The sequence below is a fragment of the Pelmatolapia mariae genome, linkage group LG12, assembly GCF_036321145.2.
Source record: "Pelmatolapia mariae isolate MD_Pm_ZW linkage group LG12, Pm_UMD_F_2, whole genome shotgun sequence".
Taxonomy (NCBI): domain Eukaryota; kingdom Metazoa; phylum Chordata; class Actinopteri; order Cichliformes; family Cichlidae; genus Pelmatolapia; species Pelmatolapia mariae.
Window position 1 is genome coordinate 5,049,705 of NC_086237.1, and position 25,628 is coordinate 5,075,332.

The 25,628-nt window shown below is 45.0% G+C and overlaps 1 protein-coding gene across 5 annotated transcripts; it reads right to left on the reverse strand.

The window, feature by feature from the left end:
• On the reverse strand, nt 1–25,611 carry rad17 (RAD17 checkpoint clamp loader component). 5 transcript variants are annotated; one of them, XM_063489011.1, is made up of 17 exons: nt 25,470–25,610; nt 25,122–25,225; nt 23,301–23,510; nt 20,719–20,790; nt 20,319–20,454; nt 19,027–19,163; nt 17,580–17,632; nt 14,541–14,666; nt 13,469–13,538; nt 13,272–13,392; nt 13,016–13,192; nt 9,711–9,814; nt 9,472–9,618; nt 6,250–6,378; nt 2,339–2,459; nt 1,237–1,294; nt 1–644 (listed from the first exon to the last, which is right to left on the reverse strand). In XM_063489011.1, the coding sequence occupies exons 2-17, from the start codon at nt 25,161–25,163 to the stop codon at nt 461–463; spliced, it is 1,887 nt and encodes a 628-aa protein (XP_063345081.1). In that variant the 5' UTR covers nt 25,164–25,225; nt 25,470–25,610; the 3' UTR covers nt 1–460. The 5 variants fall into 5 exon arrangements, with proteins under 5 accessions (XP_063345081.1, XP_063345079.1, XP_063345078.1 ...); XM_063489009.1 differs by having other exon boundaries at nt 25,486–25,609; XM_063489008.1 differs by having other exon boundaries at nt 25,122–25,228; nt 25,486–25,609.
• Nucleotides 25,612–25,628: the final 17 nt, after the last annotated feature.

Consider the following 25,628-nt stretch of genomic DNA (forward strand, 5'->3'; position numbering starts at 1 on the left):
TTCATTTCTTACATTTATTCATACACTTGATCCTTGACTTAAACACAGACTGTAATGGGGAACAGTCATTGATCCTGAACAGTCAGGTTAGCCCAGGGTGAACAATCACTCAGCAAAACCAATAAATAATAAGTTTAACTGACAGAACCAAATAATTTAGCTTCACTTTGAGAGATTTTTAGATTATTCTAAAGATGAATGATTCTCAGGATTATCAGCCTGTGTAAAACTACAGGATGACATGCAGGCTCTGTGGGACAAACGTCTGTACAGATGATGATACCCCAGAGGCAGAAACACTCATCAACAGACTGTGGAAGGAGCTGCGTCTGCTGGGAGTCACGCTGGGGGCCACCGTGGGTTTGTGACTTAGAAAAGTACCAACTTTAACAACTTATTCACAAAGCACAGAACTTCCTCTAGAACACACAAACGTATCAGTGGATACAGTACAGAGGGCTCAGTCACTGATGTATTCCTCTATGGTCACGTCTTCGTCCTCTAGGAGGACTTGATTTAAGGTGGGCTGGGGTTGGCTGGCTGGCAGACCCTCCTCAGCACCACCTGCCTCTTTCACCTCCTCCTCCTCACTGTCCATTTCCAGCTCGCCTGATTCTTTGTCTGTCAGAGCCTCTAGTTTTAATCTGGACACACAAGAGCAAACCAAAGATCAGAGGTCAAAGATCAGGTTAAAACGTAAGGTCACTGACACAGGACACCACTATGATGTGTTAAAGTATCCACAGTAACAGCCAACAGGAGCACAACTAGAACTTTAAAGAGACAAAAGAAGAAAACTCTTAAAACATGTACGTTTGTAACAATAGCAAATATGAATACTGCAGTAGCTGTAGTAGTACTAACATAACAAAGTTCTGTTAGCATTATTATTGTTTTGTCAGAATACATTGTTACTTTGTTAAAAACAACAAAACAGAGACATTTGTTCTTCCGTCTCATCACAGTTATGATGACCTCAGCCTGTTGTAGCCACACAAACAGAGCTGATAAAACAAGCGCACCACGTCCAACCTACAGACATGTTCCAGGAAACTAAAGAAAGAACAGCAACAAGGACCAAACAGTCGCCGAGAAATAAACAGCTGGAAAAAAAGAAAACAGTCATCCAACCCTCAGTCGAATTACTCCTGTTCAACCTGCTCCCCTACAACTGTGTAGTGACAATAAAGACATTCTGTTCTGTTCTATTTGACAGTAAACAACAGTGTGTGGTACCTGCTGGAGAATCTCCTCAGTGACATCTGCCCCACATCCTGGATAAATGTTATTTGGTCTGTAGGAACAGAGCAGCACAGACATGAGTCCACACAGCTGTGCTCAGTGTGACGGCACATTAACATCATTAACATTATGTCAGGTATGTGAGTGATGCCTAAATTCACTGCAACAGCTACGATTGACTCAACATGTCATTCTCACAGTAATGATGCTCGGCCTGCTGTGTCAAACAGCTCTGTAAGGGGGCTACACAGCTGTGCTGTCTGTTTCACACTGTGCACTCTGTGAGAACATCAGTAATCATTTTTACACGAGTCACAAAAACAATTAAATAAATCATACTGAGTTATGGATACAGTGACGTGATGCATTAAAGGTGCTCAGCACACCAGCCCAGCAGTGAGCCTGCACTGATGAGCTAACAGTGACAGGTGGAAACAACAAACCTGCTTTAAGGCAAAAACTACAACCAGCCCAGCTGAACATCACTGCTGCAGCTCTCTATGACTGGAACTTAGCAGTGACATGGATGTAATGGAGGGCTTTAAGCAGCTGGTTAAAAAGATCGAACAACATCCCAGGAAGGATATTTGTTCACTGTCAACGTGCTCAGGTAACAATACTGTGAAGTTCCTTCAGGTATTGTTAAACTGAAAGTTTCCAGTGAAAACAGGACCCAGGTTTGACTAACGCTGTGTCACTACTATTACACTACATGTGTTACTGCTACACTGCAGTGCAGCTGGAAAATACTGACAGTGCTTCATGTGTTGCACATTTTCTCCTGTTCCAGCCTTATTCCATCATTCTGCACAGCACGTATGATAAAGGGAAACGTGCTTGAAACTGTTGAGAGTGCTTTGAGTGAATTTAATCCATTTTAAAACTGGAACATGACAAAATGTGGAACAACTGGAGCGCTGTCAGTATTGTTTGGATTGTCTGAGTGATGCTGCAGAGTCACACTTCTAATGAGGTGCTGTGACATCAGTGACAACAGCTCATTTTGTTGGCACAAACGAACATCTGTCTGCAAACTGCACTCCTTAGTAAAACAGGTTTTTCCTGAAAGTACCCCCCGTGTACCCGTGGGCCTTACCTTGGTTCCTCATAGGGTTGGTGAGTTTGGCCAAGTATGGAAGCAGCTCAGTCTGCAGGCTGACCGGAGTCAGGCAAAAGCTCCGGAATAAGGACTGGGCAGCCACACAGTTCTCCCAGTGCTGCCAGGGACAACAGCAGAGTTAACACACCATCACTGGTCACTATGTGCAGTTTGGAATGATTTGCATCAAACTGCATCACCTGAAAAATACACTCTTATTGTACAGGAGCAATGATCCGAATTAGAAACATCACTAAGACGTTCCAAACTTCACAGGGAATTGAAGCCGTGTGTGGCTGACAGGTTGTTTCAGAGAGAGCCATTGTAGGACTGTAAGGGAGCGAGTGTTTGGTGGGTGAAGCCAAACTGTCCAACTGAAAAGTGTACATGGACTGACAGATTTGAGGGACCACAAATTCTGCTCAACTGATGGCAGTGAGCTTTGGGAGGAGCTGGGCTCCATTACGTCTCCACCTCACTGGAGCAGCCACAGAGGGCTTTCAGCACCATCGTCCAGACGCGAGGGTAAGGTGGCTGAATTTGTCGGTGTTCTTGAAAAAGGAAAAATGTGACATCTCTGATGAGTGCATCCAGGCGCTGGCAGCGTGAAGAGAAAAAGAAAGAGGGAGACGCCGTGCAGCTGTGCCTTCATAGACCCAGGCCGTGCCCACACTTCCACCCACTCGCTGCATGTCTGTCCAGGTCACTGGGCACCAGCCAGCATGCTGACATTGAAAATCCCCTGCAGACAGCTCCACAGGTAGCAGCCCAAAGTCAGACAGGATCACAGTATCCAAAACCCACTGGCCTAGAAAACACATCCCACCTACTGCCACTCAGGGTCCCCCAGAGGAAGAGGACGGCCTAGCATCTCCCACAAGAGAAGTGCCTCAGTGGTGTCCAGCCACATGACACCTGGTCAAACATGTGCCGCCCATGCACGCATAGGCTGCACATCCCCTGGACTGCAACACCCGGTTCCGCCACAAGAGGGAGCCAAACGCCTTCTACTGTGGCATTGGGTCATCTCTCAACAAGAATACAGAGACGGTAGGATCATGTTGCACTACAGTGGGTTGGGAGGACCTCCCACTTACAATCTGCAATCACCCCTCCATTAATTTAACATAGTGGTTTTCTCCCTTTCTAGAAGAGAACTGGAAGGAATTCTGCAACAACAAATATCCTCCTTGTTATCAAAGAGAGCGATACAAGAAACAACCCGAGAGCAGACCAACGCAGCTCGTATTCAGCATCTCAGGTCATGGTGGTGAAAAGAGAGCACACCAGGGTGTGGATCACCCGATGGCTCCGGATCTGACAATGAACTACCAAAGGCAAAGACAAAGGAGTTGATAGTGGACTTCCGGAGGTGCAGAGGAGTACACACCCCCATCACCATCAACGGCGCTGCTGTGGAGAGAGTGAGCAGCTTCCGCTTCCTTGGTGTACATCTGGCTGAGGATCTTACGTGGTCAGTACACATAAAAAAAAAAAACAGTGAAGAAGGCGCAGCAGCGCCTCTTCTTTCTCAGGAGACTGAAAAGATTCGGCATGAGCCCCCGCATCCTCAGGACCTTCTATCGCTGTGCCATTGAGAGCATCCTCACTGGATGCATCACCACCTGGTACGGCAACAGCACCGCTCACAACCGCAAAGCTCTCCAGAGAGTAGTGCGGTGTGCTGAACGGATAATTGGAGGTGAGCTTCCCTCCCTCCAAGACATCTACAGGAAGCGGTGCCTGAGGAAAGCGGGGAGGATCATCAAGGACTCCAGTCACCCCAGCCATAAACTGTTCAGACTACTTCCATCAGGAAGGAGGTTCTGCAGCATCCGGTCCGTACCAGCAGACTGAGAGACAGCTTTTTCCATCAGGCCATCAGACTGCTGAACACTTCATAGACACCTCACCCTCACTACTGGAACTTCAACATTATGCACTCCATACTGTATATAAATACCACTGTTTTGCACATACCAACCTCTGTATATTTTATTTTATATATCTTATTTTATTGTTTACTTTATTTCATTTGTAAAACATGTATATACATACTATATACACACTCAAACACACACACGTAGAAAAACATATTTAGTATACACATTCAGTAATGTATATACCTTTACATATTGTACATATATTTATTACTTTTTAGATTAGCCATTTTTATATTTTGCTTGTTTTACATTATTGTATTTTGCACAACTCTGTTGCTTGTGAAGCTCGCACACAAGAATTTCACTCACATGTACTGTACCAGTGTACCTGCACATGTGATGTGACAATAAAAGTGATTTGATTTGATTTGAGTGTCCTGGAGCTAACCCAGACCATCTCCTTCATAGCAAGTTCTCTAAATTTCTCCCACTCAGAGGACACCTGCAGATACTGGGCTTAATAGCATGTTCACTGGCAGTCGTCCCACTAGGCGGACTGCAGCAATAGCTGCCATCAAGCCTTTATGATAAGTCACAGTGAGTCTTTCACACTGATGTGGAGACGTTTAGGCCAACTGTTCTTTACAGAATCGTTTGAATTCAGCCACATTGGAGGGTTGTTAAGCATGAACAGCCTGTTTAGGTTCATGTCGATGGGATTTAGGCCTTTTTAAAAAACTGAAGGTCCTGGAGTGTCTTCGTCAGTCATTCAGAGGTGAACCTGCTGGTTTGTTTCTGACTGTTTTGGGGAATAACCCGAGTCTATCTGACATTCTCGTTCAGTTTTCTGGTAGAGAGCAGATTTCATGTTTCATTAATTACAGTAAGCCATGCAGGTCCTGAAGCAGCAAAGCACACCACCACCATGTTTGACTGGTGTGATGATGTTTTTATCAAATGCCATGTTAGTGCTGCACCAGCTGTAACTCAAACCTGTCAAAATAAATTGAACTCATCAGTTCACAGAATATTTTTCCAGACGTTTCGTTGTCACTGTGGTCTTTGGGCAAATACTTTCCCACAGAGGGCCAGATATGGTTTGGATGGTTTATTGTTCCCCTTCCTACCAACAGCTTTGAGCTGAGCTGCAGTGATGGCTGACATCATGTTACTCTGTGACAAATACCTCTTACTGAGCCTGGTGCAGCCATCAATGGACTGCTTCTAAATCCAGGACACTAACCAATGGTTTTTAAACTGAGTCCCAAGAAGTTCTACACAAACGTATGTTTGTTATGTTCCTGATGTCAAAAATGTGATCATCAGAGGACTTTAAACAAAAACAGGGTCTGTGCTGCTGTTCAGACAGACTAAAATATTTCCCCATGCTTCAGTTAGAAGGTACTCCTCCTGCTTGGATCCACTTTCATCAAAATGTTTACATTTGTTAGTTTGGAGAGACGAGCTATTTGAAAGAAGAAGTGTGGCTCTATGAATTGTGGGTAAAATTATGGCTGCAAAATATGGGCTCAGCAGCAGATGAAGAGGAAGGATGAACTCTGTCATTCCTCCTACTGTAAGTGCCAAATTCCAACACACACTCATTGTAATCTCTGACTAAAGCTGACATGAAGCACGAAGCTTGAACTGGAACACTGTCCTGGTATCAACTTTGAATGGTGCCTACAGCTGAAAACATGTAGAAGCATTTAGAGTCGCGTCATGAACCTCCATGAAAATACTCTGTCAGATTTTACTGACACAAGCTGAATAGTTTAAATAGTACAAAAGTTAGAAATGAGAAAAGTCACAGCACAAAAAGAAGCTGATGAGTGAGTGAAGTTTGGAAGGAGATGTTGAACTAGTTACTGATAACTACAGAATACATTTCATGAAGACAGTCCAGTGTAAATTCATGCTACTCATTTGAAATGTCACAGATAATAAAGTAACACTAAATGTTTAGTCCTGCAGAGAACAGCTGAGCTCCACTGATGCTGTGACCGTCTGATCTCAGTCACTCACCTTCCTGTTGACGAGCAGCCAGCTGGGTTTGTGCAGGGCTCTGAAGCCAACAGACGCCAGCTGAGAGTTGGAATGAAGGAGGCCTCTCGTGGCCACTGAAGACGCATAATCCCCCAAAACGCTGCGATTCTGGAAACAGTACAGACAGCCATTCATACAGGTGACACAGATACAGCATCCCAATACAAATAAAGACAGTTCACACACCAGTACACTACAGGTCACTTACAGCTCTGCTGTAGCAACAAAAACAGAACAGTTTCCACTCTTGGACCTGAGAGCAGGTGCAATCCCCTCTTACTGGGGGTTAGGGGAGATTGGATTTGCCATTGTGACCTCGCCTGTTGGTTGTGTGCTTTTTACCATCACCATCATCCTCTTGGTGTTTTAAAACAACATGTGAGAACCAAAGGATGGACCTGAGGACCAGTGTTTGCTCCTTGGCATGTTTATCTTTCTGAAGTAAATTACTGAACTAATTTACTTCTAACTTTGTGTTGTATTTAATACAATTTAACCAGCTGAGGCTTCTTTACAGCCTTTATCTTTCTGCAGTCAGAGTCGCACTCCGCCGACTTTCAGGTCGTGTGGTTGTCGTCATAGCAACGTGTCCAAGCATCCTGCAGTGGAATTAATATGGAACATGAGCGCTACCAAAAAGGTGAACGTTGAATCACGGATATACCTGCTGCTCAGTCTGTGGGTTTCGTCACACTCGGGGGGAAAATTAAAACTCGGGCAGTTTTAATTTTGGTAAACGAGGTTCTCATGACTCGTCAACTGACGCTACTGACCAGCCAATCAGTGGCATGCAGTCTGATGATGTCACATTTTAGTACCTGCTCAGGTGCTAAAAAAAAGACCTGGGACCAGGTACTGTGACCTAATGGAAAACCCTGAAGAATGTGGTGAACCGTGCCGAGTCGATCCGAGTAGTTACTCTAGGAAAAGGGCCTTTAGGTGAAGAGGAGATACGGGTTCTTCCCTTGGTTTTCTGTAATATGAACAGTCCAGATTATTGGACCCAAGATGTTCACAGTTAAACTCCAGCAGAGACGACAGAGGGATCAAACCGCTGCCCAAACTGTGAACCTGCAGAGTGTACGGAGCCTGGTGGCTTGTGGGTAGAAACGGTCCCTGAATCTGCTGGTGTGGATTCTCCTGTAGCTCCTGCCTGACAGGAGCGTGGATGGTTTGGGTGGCTGGGATCAAAAAGGATCTACTGGGCCTTCCTCCCACAGCACTGCCTGCAGAGGTCCTGGATGGCTGGTAGCTCAGACCTGGTGATATACAGCACTGATCTGACCACCCTCCATAGAGCTTGGTGGTCCAGAGCGTTACAGCTGCCACAGCAGGTCGTGCTACAGCCAGACAGAATACTTTGCTGGTGCATGGACAGAGTCTGAAGTCCATGCTAAATCTCAGCCAATGCAGAAACAACAGCTGCTGTTTCACTGTTTTTGTGACTACATCCACGTGATGTGATAAGGTCAGATCCTCACTGATGTTAATCCCCAGGAACCATCCGACTCTCTCCACCTCTGTCCCCTCAGTGTAAATGGGGGTGTCCCCTCCACCCTGCAGTTTTCTGTAGTCCACAATGAGCTCCTTGGTCTTGCTGACGTTGAGCAGCAGGTTGTTGTCCTGACACCACGATGCCAGGGCATTCACCTCTGCTCTGTAAGCACTCATCTCCACCTGGTGTGTGGTCGGCTGATTGTCAGTTTAGCCATAAGTCAACAAGAAGCTTCTGGCAGGAGAAGATGTGACACTGCCGATCTGTGATCTGTCTGTCAGGAAGTCCAGGATCCAGGTGCATAAGGAGTCACTGATGTGCAGATTCCAAAATTTGATGCTGAGCCTGGATGAAATCATAGTACTGAAAGCAGAGCTGCAGCCAATAAACAGCATGTGTGTTCTTATGGTCCAGGTGGGAGAGGGCCGTGTGCAGAGCGACTGATCTGTTTGGCCTGTAGGCAAAGGATTGAGTGTAGCAGAGAGTGAAGATGTGAGCTTTCACTATACGCTCAAAGCACCTCATAACGATGGCGGCGAGCGCTACTGGGCGATAGCCAATGAGGCCGCTCACATTAGGTTTCTTGGGGATGATGGTGGTCCATCAAATGAGGGGACTAAAGACAAAAGCAGTGACATGTCTGTGAAGACAGCTGCCAGTTCATGAGTGCATGCTTTGAAAGCACGATGTTATCTGGCCCGGAGCTTCCTGATTTGCCGATGGTTGGTCAGGGCGGGCTTTGTAGGCGCGTGGGAACACAATCAGGATGTTGTGGCTGAGCGATGGAACGTCTACATGCTGGGAGAACACTGGCAGAACTTTCTTTAGTTTGGCTTTGTTGAAGTCGCCCGTCACAGTGAAAGCCCCTTTAGGGTGTAGTGCTTCCTGCTGGTCGATGACATCATACAGCTCGTCACGTGGCAGCGTTGTGTCGGCGTGGGAGGGAATATAAACAGCAGTACAGAACACAGCTGTAAACTCTCTGATCAAGTGTCCAAGATCAAACTGTACATCCAAACACCATCGCTTAGTGACTGTGCACACGCCACCTCCTCCCAACGCCCCCGACACCTTCCTCTCCTCGCAGTGAGTGGAGATGCCCGCAGGAACAACAGCCAAGGCAGGGACTGAGGAAGTAAGCCATGTCTCTGTAAAAATAAAGACATCCAGCTTGTTTTCCAAAGCTTGGACTTTAGCTAGAAGAATGCTGGGAAGCGCTGTCTGTTCATCAGCTATCAGGCTCTTCTCCTGTTCTTCAGGCGTCTTTTCCAATCACGTAGCCAAGACAAGCCTCCATTGCAGTCTGCTGGTGTGGTCCCAGATTGTGAATGCTGTGGGCTGTCTAAGAGTCTCTCTGTCGTAGGTGATCAGTGCATCACGTTTCCAAAAGATTAAAAAAAAAAAAAATAGTGTTAAAAACATACGAAAAATGCAAAAATGAGGAGGACGCCAACTAACAGCCAGCATCCTCCCCGGCACCATGTTATTCATTCATTTAGTTCCCTTTTGAAGTGTTAGAGTCTAAACATTCAGCACAGAGAGGAGCACATCTTCGGGTTCTCTCTGGCCGGGACTCCAAGGATCAGGGACTGGCACTGGTTAGAGTCAGACCCGAGCTCCTGCATCGGGCTGCTGGTTCCTCACATTGACATGTTACAATAATATGAAATACCAACCACAGAAATGAGAATGATGTTAGGACTGACCGTCCAATCAGCAGTGAGAAGGTCAGCATCAGACAGATACTCGCTGGCTCTTTCCACATCCTCCACCTCACAGAAGAAGTCCAAGTAGTTCTGGTGAAGGTACAGGCTGAAGAACTCTCCAGACATGTGAGAACGCTCAACAACCAGCTGACAAGAGAAAGAAAAGACCAAAGGAAACTTCAGCAGACTGTTTATGCTCCTGTAAGTAAAGATAAATCAATACAACAGCTGATCAGCACCTCAGGGTCAACTAGTAAGGCTGCTCTGTGATGATGCAGCAGGTGGGATGGTAGACCACGCCCACAACCACCCTCAGCTCCGTCAGCACGTTCATGTTTCTCTCCTGTCAATGACAATCAAAGGCACAGCAAAAGTATTCACATGCTCATTCCTGCAGAAGACTGTATAAAGAGATGAAACAGCAGCTGGACTGACAGAAAGCAGGCTCTCCTAATTACACACAGAAAACCAGAGAAAAAACACGGTTCTTGTTCTTCATTAATAAAATGTTTCAAACTGACTGAGCAGATTTACATTCATGTGATTTATTAAGCAAAGTCAGAGCGTGTGTGACTGAAGTCACAAGCAGCCAGTGAGACAATGCTCTGTGATTACATCCTGAAATCCTGTGGTGATATTCCTCCTCCTGTGCTTCACAGCTAGAATCAGGTCCTGCTTTCACTGTATTGTGTCTCTTCTCCTCTAAACATAATATTCTGCATAATCTATTTTTTCTTACATTAAACATTAATGTGTGCCTCCCTCTCGTTCTGTACATCTCCCTCTTGATTGTACACATTTCTCCTGTTTGCTATTTATTCCTGCCGTCTATCATTTATATTTTATTCCAGAACAGTTGGTGGAGCACCTACAATCTCATTGTAAATGAACAATGACAATAAAGAGCTATTCTATTCTATTCTGTGGTAGGACCTGGTACTACTCATCACTGATGCGAGAACAACCTCAAGTTTGTCTTCAGCACTGATGAGCCAAGCTTCATGAAGTTCTTCAAATAAAATGTTAAAAAAAGATTCAAAGCCAGGTGTGTGTCTAAGCACTGTAATAACTCCTGATGTTAGACCGTTTCTAATAAAAAATACATTTTTTATTGTCAAATTCAATCACATCTCCCTGTAAATCATCAGTGTGCATATGAAACTCTACTCCTACCAGACTGCTCAAAGTCTGATCATTAATTAATGCTTCAATTTTAAACATCATTCATTTATCTTTACCTATTCAAGCTGGTACGGATGTATGGAGCGTCACAGCGCTCCTTACTACTGTGCAGCTTTTCCTGTTTCTATGGTTTTATGCCGTGTTGTGTCTTTGTGTAACGCACGGATCACTTTCAGTCATCAGGGAACAGCGAGTGATGCAGAGGGAGAGGAAACACAACGGATGAGCTACAATCAAAGATTTACTACAACTGCTCTGTCCGACAGTGTCCGACAGCTCTACCTGCTAACCCTCGATGCCTCAGTGGAGCTACGGTCTGGACTGTACACCACCAGGACCGAAACTAAGGGAAGGGTTGGGGGGCTTATGTACTCCAGGACTGCAGACATAGAGGTCATGTCCATTCAGGTCTATTTATCTACCTTTGAGACAGTCAGGGACTAATGGTAGCCATAGTTACCATAGTAACCAGAGTTTACATCCCCTCCAATGCTAACGTTAGCTCAGCACTCAACCACCAGCACTCATCAGCAGACAGCTGAGGGAGCACCCAGCAGGCGTCCATATTGCTGCTGGGGTCTTTAATAATGTTTGAAATCTGCACGCCCCTAAACTCCACCAACATGTTAACTGTCCTACCGAGAGGGGACAGGACACTGGACCATGTGTACAGTAACCTCAGGCCTCTCTCTGCTCCTCATCCCTGCCTACACCACCCTCAGGAGCCCCTCCACCCTCCGGCTCATTAAAACATGTCCAGATGATGCTCTCCTCAGGACTGTTTCATCTTTGGACCTGGAGACCATCACTCAGTCTGTGCTGTGTAGACAATGTGACAGTGACCAACGCTATCCAGGTTTTCCCAAACCAAAAACCTGGATGATGAGAAAAGTCCAGGCTCTGCTCAGAACTGTAACTCAGCCTTCAGTCTGAGGGACAGCTCTCTGTACAGCACAGCCAGAGCCACCCTGAGGAGGGGGCATCAAACAGGCCGAGGAGGCCTGCAGGGGGAGGACAGGGGGCTCATTCACGGACCAGGTGCTCACAGGCATCCAGGCCCTCTCCAACTTCCAAGGCCAGTGCCCCCCAACCCCCGACAGCAGCCTCACACCAGCAGAGGAGCTCACCTGCTTCTTTACCTGGTTTGAGACCACCCCTCCCACACAACCCCAGCCCTCCCCCAAAGTTGGTCCAGTCAAGTCAGACTTGGCCGTCACCGTCACTCAGCACTGGATCCCTGCAGGGCTGCGTTCTCAACCCCTACTGTTCACTAAAGTTAGTCACAGACCAATTATATTAAAAACAGAACAAAAACTATGGCAGAACATAAGCAGGTGGACAAAATCATTGTCAGCATGAGTTTTATTTTAGTGCACATGCCATCCCACAGAACAGCAGAGGAGCTGACAGCGTGAGCACAGAGCCAGCAGGTTGAATGTGTTCTTCAACAGGTTCAACACTGAGTTAGCTGTAGTCAGCCTGCAATCCACAGCCACACCACTGCCTCTCCACACTGCACCTCCTGTCAAAGCCCTGACACCCCTCCCACACCTGTCACTTTCACTCACAACCATGTTTAGAGACAAATGAGAAGACTCAGGCAAGTCCACAGGACCGGATCAGGTGAGTCCCCGAGTCCTCGAGGCCTGTGCCCCTGTGAGGGTCTGTAGGCACCCCCACAGGTTGAGGGTCGTGACTCCCAACACACTCAAACTGGGTTAGGGTCACCCTAACAAGGCCAGTAACACTGTGGGCATGGAGCTGGAGCTTCTTAAGGTGGTGTCAGAGATAAGGACAGAGCTGGATAGCACCTCCCACCCTTTACTATCTCTGCATGTGCTACAGAGGAAATATGGTACAGTCTGATACACCTCAATGTATACATTTAATCTGTGTAATATACTGGGATATTTATAATTACCACTCTTTGTATCTCTTATTTTGTTATATTCTATAACTTTGTAATATATCACATTATGTAATAGTTTATTTAGTGACTGTCTCAGATAGCTGTGACCTCATCATCTCCTCAGGGTTTGATTAAATTATTTTAATGTTCTTGTAAATGTTGTTGTGACTGAGGATTAGGTCACACGCACTGATCTACTATCTAATTAAAATTATACAGAAGGGCCTCTTAATGACCCTTAACTGAAAATGTGACTCCCAGCAGCTGCTCCACCCTGCTCAGTGGGAGAGTCAGTGGGTTAAAGACATAAAAAAGAAAATAGTGGGTGTTTATTAGCTGAGTTTGTTCACTTGGATAAATGTGTAAGTTTCGACAAAGATCAGACATTTTACTCTTGCCACTGCAAAGATGACAAAAACAGCTAAGAGGAAGTTGAAAGTGGGAGTGACTAACGTTTGCAGTGCAGGATCTTTCCCAGTGCTCTGAACAGGAAGAGAGAGGCATCCTTCCCTCCAATGGCGAGCTCCTCTTCCTGTTTGGACTTCTTCTTCCTTTGACTTGTTGTGGAACCAGCTCTGCACAGTGACCTGTCCTTCTTTGTCCTCCATAAACCTGTTTCCACTGACGTGCCTGAAAAGTTTTAGTGAGAATAAACTGAATCATTAGGATCAAAAGTCATTTATAGTAAATTTAACATTTGTATACTTACAGCTATCAGTGGACAAACAGGAGAACTGGAGGCTGTTGATGGCACTGCGAATATCTCCTGAGCTTCCTAAACACAGCGTTTCTAACAGCGTCTGGTCTGGGACGCACATGCTTCTACAACTCTGCTTAGAACAGCACACAGACACAATGCAGACAACAAACAGAGACGTATACAAATGAATGTGAACAGAGTCTCACCTTTGCTGCCTCATGGGTTGAAATGCAAGTGAGAACCTTCATCATTGCAGTTGGAGCCACTGGATTAAAGCTGGAACACACACACACACACACACACACCAATGTTCAGGAGAAGTCAGGGTGAAATGGAATCATAACACAAACATGTACAACGCTGTTATACAAAGAGATGAACACATCTGGGCTTTGAGATGCACACTGTGGAATTTGTGGGGAACAAAATGTTACACAGTCATGATCGACTCTTTCAGGGCTGAATTCAAACATTAAAGCTGCAGGCAGCGGTGAAGCTCTGACACCACGCTGCACGTGTGGACACAGGTCAGCAGAGTCATGTGGTCACGTGGTTGTTTTCACAATAGCACGCTAACTGGGTGCTGCGTCGTTTACATACTAAACATCTATGCACACTGATGTGTATCACCTGTGGAACCCCAGCTAAAATCATATGTAATTTTATGTATGCTGCACGATGATACATACATACAACTGTATGCATATTTAATGTTGCCACTAGGTGGCGCCTTACTCCCAGTAAGCATGTAAAGGTCTGCGCCTTCCTGGCTGCTTCGCCCACACTGGGATGTCTGGTCTGCGCTTGGGGGGCTCGTAGGTGTCCACAGGCCCACTGGGTGGGGCCTCCAGGTGAGCGAGCAGCTGCTGCTTGGTGCAGTTTGTCCCAGACCAGTCTGCCTTGTCCCTTTACTGTGTGTCTGTTGTAACTGAGTGGACGACTGGTGTTGGGACAGAGTGTGCAGATGGGCCAAAGACTTGGGTCATCAGTGGGTGGGGGGGTTAAGTGTGAGTGACTGAGTAACTGAGCAAATGGCCTTTGTGTGTGTAGCTGTAGCTGTAGCTGGGGCTTGATTTCATTGCACTGTGCATCCACATGTTAATCTTCCCAAGGTTCATTTCAGGGTCTGAATGCATAATTAGCTGCTTATTTAATAAATCGAGCTCTGACTACACAAGGTTCGCAACTACAAACTCAGTGAAACCAAGATCTGAAGATCCCTAGGACTGATGTGTGTGTAACAGCTGGTTATCAAATCATGTTCACAGTTTCCAGAACCTGATGCTGCTAATGCCCAGCTCCTCCTGGATGTCTTTGGGAAAAAGAAAGCGTGAACTGCTGTCTCCACTCAGGCTGTCTGACACTATGAACACCAGGGGGCACTGACTGGTCCTCACAAAACGCCTGAAAGACACACAAGGACAGAATCTGAGAGCAGGAATCACACAGCAAAGCTTTAGTGACACAAAACATTATAAACTTTACAGTGCAGTCAGTGTACAGACCACTGCCATGCAGCAAGGCTTCAATCAGGCTAACCTGTTCCTAAATGTAAACTAGGAATGCTGGTACTGGTGTAACTAAGTATTTACCCTGTAATCCTACCTTCAACACTGTATGTTCAAAGAAATCATTAAAAGGACAGAAACAGATTCTTGTTTGCTGTGTGAAAACAAATGAACTGTGAGAAACTGCAGGTATAATAAAAAGAAAGCACACTTTCTGTCAGCTTAGCACTACGAGCAGGGCTCTAGACTAATTTTTTGCCATGGGCGCACCGGTGCACCTAAAGTTAGGCACTCAAATTTTTCAACCGCATCGCTTAACACTGCAGTTTTACATGTTTTTTGGGGGGGGAAACTGCAGTCCATACAGACAATATTCATTTCTAAATTATTAACTAACAATCTTGTGCTTAAAGTGCTTTGTCAATATTGTAGAAAATGTTAAACCTAATCATCATCTTGGCCTGACGACCTGTTTGCTGCTGCCTGCTGCTGAAAGGCAGTGGGGAGAGGGGACACTTGGGCAGTGCATTTATTGCAGCATATAATGTGTTTTCTGGATACACTGCTGCTTTTTCAGCATTCAAAGATTGATGGCACCGTGTCAGAGCTGGCTATGAATTCCAGACGGATGAGGCCTTAACTTAACAAAAAAAAAGTTATCAATAGTTCTTTTCATCTTTTCTTATTACCCACAGCTACATCCACTTCTCTCAGGCCTAGGCTGCTCACTAGGGCTGGGTATCATCACTGATTTCTATCATCCATTCGATTCAATTTAGCCTCAGACAGTCAGAAATATTATAATTCTGATCATTTATCAGTACTGATACATGTGAGACTTCATCAGAATTGTGAACATCACAGCAGATGCCTTTGTGTGAAAGTAACTGAGAATAAAACACAGAAAAACATGAAGGAGATTTTTCTGGTCTGGCTTTTTATAGCAGATAAGCTTAAAAATATTCTGTAATATTCTGTAATTTTGCACAATTTTAAGAAGTTTAAATTTCTTCAGCATTGAACAGCAGAAATTAGGCTTTCTTGTCCGAGGTCATTTAAGTGAAAAAAAGAAAAAGACAGCGCTGTAAACAACGGTAGACTGGTGGGTAATAAGCGAATGAATAATGCAGAAAACAGATTTGAGACGGGAAACTGAGAGAGAGAGAGAGATGGAAGCAAAACAGCAAAAGTCAGAGCGAATTCATGACGACATTGATCAAATGTAAAGCGTAGTTCGCTGCTTCTTTTGCTGCTGGCTCGGCGAATTTTGGTTGGAGAGAGACAAAACCTGCAGCTCAGAATCAGCGCAAAAAAGACGTAAACACAGAGCGGACCCGACGCATCAGAATCGCTGAGCTCCGACGGGTGAGAAAGCCGAGAAAGAGAAAGCTGATTCTGATGTGTCGGGTTCGCTCTGTGTTTACGTCTTTGTGTGGAATCCGTGTACCTGCTCTCATTTACTGTTTGGTGGTTGTTGAAATAGTTTTGTGAGCTTTAATCTGAGAATCTGGCGTTTCTGGCAAAACACAGTTATATTTAAAAGTCAATTCAGGATTTAATGAATCGATATCGCTTGATTCAAGCTACTCACCTCTCTCTTCCATCTGCACTTTCAACTGGACCATGGCCAATCAGAGAGGTCCCGCCCCTGACTATCTCTGATTGGTTTAGTCCACGATAGGGGCATAATGTGTGTCTGTTGTTGACCACACGGAGAGTTGCAGAGATTTTTATTTTTTTTTGTTAACCGAACAGTCGCACCATTGAAAAGTTTGGTCACACTCTAGAGCCCTGACGAGGGATGTGATTTTTGACTTTTCCAGAGTATTTAATACCATCAGACCAGCCCTCATGGGTGAAGAGCTGACAGTGATGCAGGTGGATGCCAATCTCTTGTCCTGGGTTGTTGATCACCTGACAGACAGACCACAATATGTGCGTCTGACAGCGTGGTCAGTACCACAGAGGCACCACGAGGGACTGTCCTCTCTGTACAAGTCCTCCATCTAAAGCACAAGTACACACTGCAATACACGCACACCCTAGTGTCACATCCTCTACTGAGAAAATAAGTCAAAATAATATGAGGGGAATCTCAATTTCAATGTTGTGTATACTCAAAGGAAGAGATTTTAGGCAGCAACAGAGGAAATACCAAAGGTGATGTGCAGAGCTGCAGTGACTACAGGGAGATAAAGACTGGACCCTGAACACGCTGCTCTACAGATGTGATCTTTGATGTGAGAGTGTTGATGCAGAAGTACAGAGAAGGTCAGAAGGTCACTGTGTCGTTTACATGATGCTCTGGATTCATGTTGGTAGCACAGATACGCCCTGGTAGGTTCAGCACTGGCTCTCATCCTGGTTCACCTGAGTTTAAAAAGCCTCAGCAGTGGCTTTGTAACCTTCTCTAGACTGATGAACATCAACGACTTTGTTTTTCAGCAGGTTCTTCTCATTGTGGCACGACGACGACGACGACGACGACGACGATCTACTTCAGTGAACTTATGATTCATCAGGTCTGTCAGTAATCACACCTCGATGTTGAAGCTGAACTCAGCTTTCATATTAATGTTGTTAATCACAGTGAATCCATGATTTAACCAGTGGGGGCGATTACTTCCTCTGCAGTGTGTGTAATGTGTTTGGATAGTTTTTACCCCTAATAAATAAAATCATCATTTAAAAACTGCAGGTTGTATTTATTTGTTGATGCCTCTGTCTAACATGAAAATGTGTTTGATGATGTAAAACATGTAAAGCTGGTTGTCATGGCACTGCACAGAGTCCTGTGATCAGGTCTTACCTCAGGATCTCATGCAGGGCTCCGGGCTGCCTGTAGAACTGGTTTGGCAGATCCTGAAGAGGCACACGTGAGTATAAATGTACGCATGTTAAACATAACGGCTTTACACCACTATATAGTTTATATGCCACAGTTAATAATAATAATAATAATGGATTGCATTTATATGGCGCTTTTCAAGACCCTCAAAGCGCTTTACAATTCCACTATTCATTCACTCTCACATTCACACACTGGTGGAGGCAAGCTACAGTTGTAGCCACAGCTGCCCTGGGGCAGACTGACAGAAGCGAGGCTGCCATATCGCGCCATCGGCCCCTCTGGCCATCACCAGTAGGCGGTAGGTGAAGTGTCTTGCCCAAGGACACAACGACCGAGACAGACAGATCTGGGGATCGAACCGGCAACCTTCCGGCTACAAGATGAGCTTCCCAACCCCCTGAACCACGGTCGCCTGAGTTAGGCAATATTGTCTTAAAGTAAAAGAAAGCCACAACATTAAAAATGAAAACAACATGACACAGATCACCAGGGATAATACGCAGCACTGTGTTGTCTATGGGAACTTTCATTTATTGTCTGAGCCCATGTGGGCTCCACAAGTCCGTCTGCAGACAGCCACTGTGGTGTCTCCATCTCTGCTGAAGTGCAGCATTGAGCTCATACAGGGGTCTGCTGTTTGTCCACGTGTCAGACGTGTCTTACACTGCACATGTCCTCAAACACTTCGGCCCAACACTCATTAAATAAACGATGCAACTCGAATGAAGCGTTTCTGGCTGGGTGTTGTGTGCCAGAGTCGAGTGTTTGTGTAACGTTGTAACGGCTGCTCGTGTCTCTGTGAGTCTTTGTGGTGCACCGCGGGGAGTCTGATGTTGACTGTGAGCGTCCGACGGCTCTTTTTGTTTCTCATTAGTAACTTCTGTCCTTACTCTTTCACATGCCTCGTGGTGAGGTGGTAGAAGAGCTGTGTGGTGTCAGTGTCTGTACTGGGACCAGTTAGCTGCACTGTACAGTTTTCTGTTTTCATAACTGAACCGTGTCCATGTTATAGACGCAGACCCCTACTTAGGAACGAGCTCCTCGATTTGTTAGTGACCACTGCAAACTGTCAGTGAAAAACTACAGCAGTGAACTGTGTGACAGCACAAAATAAATTCCAGAGCACAACATGAGCCGATGTATCGTCTTACTGCGCAGCCCTGTTTCCTCACCAGAGTAGTTTTGTTAAATAAGTTACATGCACTGAAAGAACAGATGCCTTCAACATTACCATGAATAACGAGGGATTTCTAACACTGCCTTCCAGCCCTAAGCTATGAGGAAATGAAGCAACAATCAAACTGAAATACAGACCATAATATCTTCCCACAGCTGTACAGTCGTATTGAAATGAACAGCAGTGAAACACTGAGCTAAACACTGGAGTAGTCTCTATGTGTCATACCTCCACTAGGATGAGCTTGTTGTGTGCGACTCCTCCATCACCTGCCATCTTCAGGCAGTTGTATTTGTTGGCTCTGAGAAGGAAATCCTGGAACTGTGACGACTGAGAGCTGGAGGAGAAGCCGTTCATTCGCCACTCTAGTAAAAGTTTAGAGCATTAGAGACGAGAAGCAGAAGCCTGTATGCTACAGTGTAGGCACCGTGGTCTTCTGTTAGTACTGGGATGGTTACAAGAACACAACACTGTCACTATGCCCCCACACCCTCCAGCTCTATATATTTGGTTACCTGAGGAGTAATCACCTCCACATATGAGAACACAGACTCTGCATGCAAGACTTTTGGTATGATGTGCTATCTGGTTAACATTTCTAGACTTCCTGATGAGCAGCAGTTTGCTCAGTGCAGATAAAAACACACATGCAGAGCAAGATACTCTAACTTTGCTCTCCATCTGGTACGTCTCACATTTGCCAAAATGTCCTAATTTAGCACAAGTAAGGAAATAAGGACATTTGTCTTTAGTCAGTTACTTTGTTGTTGTAATGCTTCTTGTATAAATCTGATACAGCTGGAAAGCCTGTTTATGTCGCTTTAAATGGTGCCGATGGTGTTATAGGGAACACGTGTTTGTGGGTTAAGCAGGATAGTTGAGTATGTGGATTGCACACATGGAGAAGTTTCCAAATCTCTGCCAATTCCAAACAGCTTATCCTGCTACTGACTTTTGTTTAGTGCAGTTTATTGGACTGGATGGAAGTCTGAAGAAACGAGGCATATCAACAACTGACAATTTATTGAACACACAGGCAGCATGTGGAAGAACCATACACAGCTACAACAGCTGGGACCTGCCCCTGTGCTGGTCACACACTGCTCCACTCCATGCTCACAGGTGCTGTTACTCAGGCACCAATCAGGCACCAATCCTGGGGCAGAATAAGCTGTTTGGCTGACAGAGAAGATTTGGCAAATACGACGTTGGAACCCACAGATGTATTTTCCTAACAAACGAGGCCCCATGTAAGGGCCAATAAACAGGCTTTCCAACAGTAGTAACACACCAAACACATTTCTTTCTTCATTGTGCCAGTTTAGACAGAAACTAGTTATTATCCAGAGATGATCTGACTTATTTTATACTTGTTAAATGAATTTGCATTAGTAAGCACAGGTGAGGGCAGTACACTGAGGTTTAGTCATCAGACTTCAAGGAATTTCTACAGGTAACATCTTCATGCTGATGACTGTCCCACTGACACATGCGAGGAGGACAGACAGATGTTTCCTCACCATGACTGCTGCTGTATGCTTCTAGGTTTGTGGGACTAATCCATTCCTGAACCCTGAGGCCCATCTCCAGGGACAGCACACGGACTGTGGCCGTCTTTCCACAGCCCGAGGGCCCCGTCAGCAGCAAAACACCACTCTGTAGATGAAAGGCTCAAACTGAATCTTTGACTTTACAGCCTCCTCAGACAACAGGGCCTAAAATGATCAGAACTCAGGCTGTGGCTGAGCCACATGTCTACACAGGGAAAGTCAGGTTTTCCACCAGCGATCACTTATTTTCTTTTTGTCAGGGAGGATGGAGTATTATTATCTCTGTTACTCAAAGAAAAATCAGACTCAGAGCACAAACTGCTTGAACTTGATTACTTCACTCAGTATAAGAATGCAAAAACGTAGTTACCTTTGTGTTGGTGTGAACTCTGATCCACTTCTCAACTTCCTCAATCTTCTTCTTGTGGACAGCTAGTTCAGCCTACACAGATGGACACACTGTAGTATAAACCGCTCAGTACACAGTCAGCGTTAATACCTCATCACAAACACAGGACGGGATCGTTCATCTTCCACACAAACACAATCAAACCTTCAACCTGCAACAACTGATAATAAACATTAACACAGATTTAGTCTCACAAGGCCTTTAAACTTCAAATGAACTTCTCCCAAGTGCTGATTGGCCAAACCTACAAACATACTGTTCAAAAAATGAAAGGAACACATTGAAAACATCAGATCTCAATGGAGAGAAATCATCCTGGAGATCTACAGTGACTGGGATGACTACTGACTGTGTAACGTGTTAGGAATTAAAGGAGGTCAAAATCAGTCTTTAGACACCCCAAAGTCAAAGTGGAAAAATGATGTGACAGGCTAGTTTGTAATGGCCCCTGCAGGCAAACCTGACAATGTCACAGCATGCTCTTAGTGAGAGCAGATGAGTCGTGGGAGATCTCCTCAGACAGGGCATCACTGAGCTCATGGACAGCTGCTAGCTGGCAGCATCAGATGGAACAAAAACTAAGGCTACGTTCACACTGCAGGTCTTAATGCTCAATTCTGATTTTTTGATCAAATCAGATTTTTTTGTCTGCTCGTTCACACTACAAATAAAATGAGACAGCAAACGCGCTCTAGTGTGAACCCTCAAAGCGGCCCGCATGCGCAAAAGAAGATGTCACACACAACGCACTCTGTTTAGACCCAGAGCAAACAGTATTGTTTGACTGATGGCCTTAATGTAAAGACTTGTTTCGGACTTTACGTTTCCCAATTTTGCTTTAAGTTGTAAAGTTATTGTGTTATTTACATATGGCCTAATAATGATCCTTATTGCTGTTTTAGAGGAGCGGTGCTTCAAAGGATAGTTGCAGATTTCTGGCAGAATCTGCAGATTATACAGTACAAATAAAATGTTCACGTTTCTCCAACGTTGTCTTCCCAACAGTTTCACTGGATGGCCAGGAAGCGTTCGCGATGTCTTCTCCGGGGCTGATAATTGGCGTCTGTCTTGTGTCAGTGACGTAAAAGATGGATTTAATGCGACGTGACCATTCAAACAGCAGTCGCTTTCTAAAACATCAGATATGTATCGGATTCAGGACCACATACGAAAGTGACCCAGATCGGATTAGAAAATATTGCATTTGTGCCGTTCACACTGTCATACCATGATCGGATATGGGTCGCATAGGGTCAGAAAAGTCAGATTTGATGCGCTTTCGCCTGCAGTGTGAACGTAGCCATAATGTCCCAGAGGTGTCCTTTTGGATTTGTGTCATTTAGCATGGGGGCCAGTCAATACTATGAATTCCTTCATCCTCCAGGAGCGACTGCATACTCTCACCACATGAGGCCGGGCATTGTTGTGCACCAAGAGGAGCCCACTGCACCAGCATACAGTCTGACCATAGGCCCAAGGGGTTCAGCCCAGCACCTAATGACAGTCAGGGTGCTGTTGCTTACCCTGCAGAGGTCTGTGCGTCCCTCCATGGGTATACCTCCTCAGAGGTGGACCTGCCAATTCTGGAACTCGATGGTAAATGCCAATCAGGCTTCATGGTGCCAGGCAGTGAGCACAGGGTCCACTAGAGGACACCGGGGCCTCGGCTAACCCTCGGAGGTCTAATTCTGATTGTTTGGTCAGAAACATTCACACCAGTGGTCTGTTGGAGGTCATTTTGTAGCTCTGACAATGCTCATAGATACTGGCCCTGCTGATAGGTTAAGGACCTTTATGGTCTTGCTCTCCTAGAAGAACTGCCAGTCTCCTGGAATCTCCTCCAGCTGTGCTGGGAGATGCAGCAATGGTAATGTATTGATGTGCCATCCTGGAGCATGACTACCTGTACAGCCTCTGTAGGGTCCAGGTGTCACCTCATGTTACTGATTGAGACAACGACCCAAAGACAAATGCAAAACTAGTGAAAAAACAAAAAAGATGAGGAGGTAACTATCAGGGACCTCCACCTGTAGAACCACTCCTGTTTTGGGAGTTGTCTCGTTGTTGCCCCTCTGGCACACCTGTTACTAATTTCACTAACACCAAAGCAGTTGAAACTGATCAACAGATCAAAATTTACTGTCCTGATGCTTTATTCTGATTAAAAAGTGTGTCTTTCTGTGACTGGACTGTGTTCCAGTCTACAGTTACCCCTGGTGAGAGGCGACCAGCATCACTGGGTACACTTGTACCCCCTGAGTTCTGCACCTGCATGCTGGAGTTTTCCCCAGCGTATAACAGTGGTGCTTCACTACACCTACTGGTCAGGGAATGGCTCTTGTGGGTCCTGTGTGCCAAACGACAGCTCAGAGCAGCTTTCTTGGAGACCCTGAGTCGGTAGTAGAAGGTTTCCCATCTGGGGACTCCATTGTGCTATGCAGGGCCTTAAAAGCTCATGACAGAATGCCGGACTTGAACCTGAGCTGTTGTTGGTGGACTGTGTTGTGAAGGGCAGTTTGTACATGACAAGCAAAGATGCTGACCTGTGAGCGGGGTGAGTATTTGTCCACCCAGGGCTCATTCTGGTCCAGTTGAGACGACTCTTTCAGCAGGTAGGAGACGTTAGCTTCTCTTTTTCTCTTCCTCTTTATTTCAGCCTTGGAGCATAAAACAGGGTTGCCATTTCTTCTTCCAGAAAGAGAAGAACATTCCTCTCTCAAATCAATAAAGGACGGATCCACCCAGTGGTTTGCCTGTTATACATATATATATATAGGAAGTAGAGCAGGGTGATATGACCAAAAATATTTATCACGAGATACATTTGAAAATTTGCGATAACGATATAACTGACGATATAATTGACACTAGACAAAATACTTTACAACTCCACAACTTAATTAGTGCAAAAAAAAAAAAAAAAAAAAAAACCATCAATGTATTCTCACTTAAACAAGCAGCTGTTTTTTATGTGCATCAAAGTTATATAAAAATTTAACAGTGCAAATGCAAATTCCTTGCTGACAGTTTAACCAAAAGGCATTTCCAGTGGAAACTGGCCGACATATCCTCAGCATAACCATGTATAATATCCACAAAACTTAAAAAGAGCTTATACACACACAATACGGTAATATTATGTTGAAGCACAGTACGTATCACTCCGCGAGGCTCCTGCCTACGATAGCCGTAATGCTCCGACAATCCATCAAGCAGTGCGGCTTCGTAGCTTAGCAAAGTCGTACGAAAACATTTGACAGATTTTCGAGCGCCGTGTAGCACATAAAATCGTTTCGAGGTCATAAACACAACCAGAATTCATACATAAGGCACATGGGATTATAAGGGGCACTGTCGATTTTCAGAAAAATCAAACACTGTTAAGTGTGCGGTATTTTCCAAAAAAAACACGGTAATAACGATTGCCCGCTAGCATGCTCTACCAAAAATAGTGCTTTGTTGTGTATCTGACGGACGAAAGCTAAACCAGTTCCACACCACTGAAATTGCAGCATTTTTACAAACCAATTCTGGTTCATCTGTTTCATTCAACGATCCGCTTTCGCCCTTCTTATTCTCCGTCGCCGCCATGCTTTTTCCGCCATGTGTGTATGAAAACAAAGGCACTGCGCATGCGCGTTTTACCCATATTCTATCGCCATATTTCATTTTCTTATCGTTGCCTAACATTATACCGGTATTACCGTGAACGGTATGATATGGCCCAGTCCTAATACGAAGTACAAAAAATACATAATTTATTGATGCAAAACATGACAAAAGAGGTACTTGGCTGCTCTGTGCTTGATGGAAAGCTAGTACCTCAATATAATGGTACGTGAATTAGGTCGGGGAAAGATTACATTCCTAAATAAACATGTGAGATGTATTAGGTGATACCTGAACAGGTACAGCTATGTGGAAAACACAGCTTTCACCAGGATCCATACAGTCCTGTGACATACTAAATACAACCTTACTGCTTCCACAGGAATCACAGCAAGTGTGACCAGAACATTTGACAGTTTGCTGGTCTTAAGTATTTGAGGTGCGTATTAGCACATCAGAGTGATTATTGTATGATCCTAAATAATGGTTAGGTCAGTGCTGGCTGGGCTGTATGAAAGAAGTATCAGAGTTTTGCGAAGTTTAGTGAAATAAATATATTTAAACCAAACAGAAATCAACATTGAAACTCTACTCTGAACAACGTCATATGGACGTGGATTATGTAAATGGGAGTACTTTGTAATAAAGTAACTGTTTCTATTCTTCCTGTTTGCAGTGTGACCCCACTGATCCCGGGCTCCCCCTCCCTTCAAATCCGAAATTCACTCACTCAGCTTAAGTACTGTGTTACTTACCCTGCGCTCAGCAGCTTTATCTGCCACAGAAAGCTTGTTCATCCTCAAAGCTGCTGTTTCCCATAGAGAACAGTATATTAGTGAAGGACTGGAGACCTGAACAACTGCTGGCGACGAAACGAGAGAGAAAACACAGCCCGTAAATATCGCAGTACTCGGGATAACAACATCGTTAACTTACTGCCTCTGTTAGTTAAGCCACAGGGACCAGACTCCATGAACTCTGTTATGAGTTTGACACTTGACAAACGTCTCTCAGAACCAGGCTACTGTTGTTTAGCTAATTACACATTTTACAGTTTATTTTCGGACTGCAGCTTCTGTTAAGCTAATATAATATCGCTTTACCTCGTACGAAACACACCTGGCTTTTCAGAGATTCGCACTCTTGTCCGGGTACAATGGAAACTTCAGTTTAAATCAATCACAGATGTTTCAGCGCTACCACACACTTCGTGCGGAGCTGTAAAATTTAAACTCCGACAACTAATTTTCTAACTGTCGCTA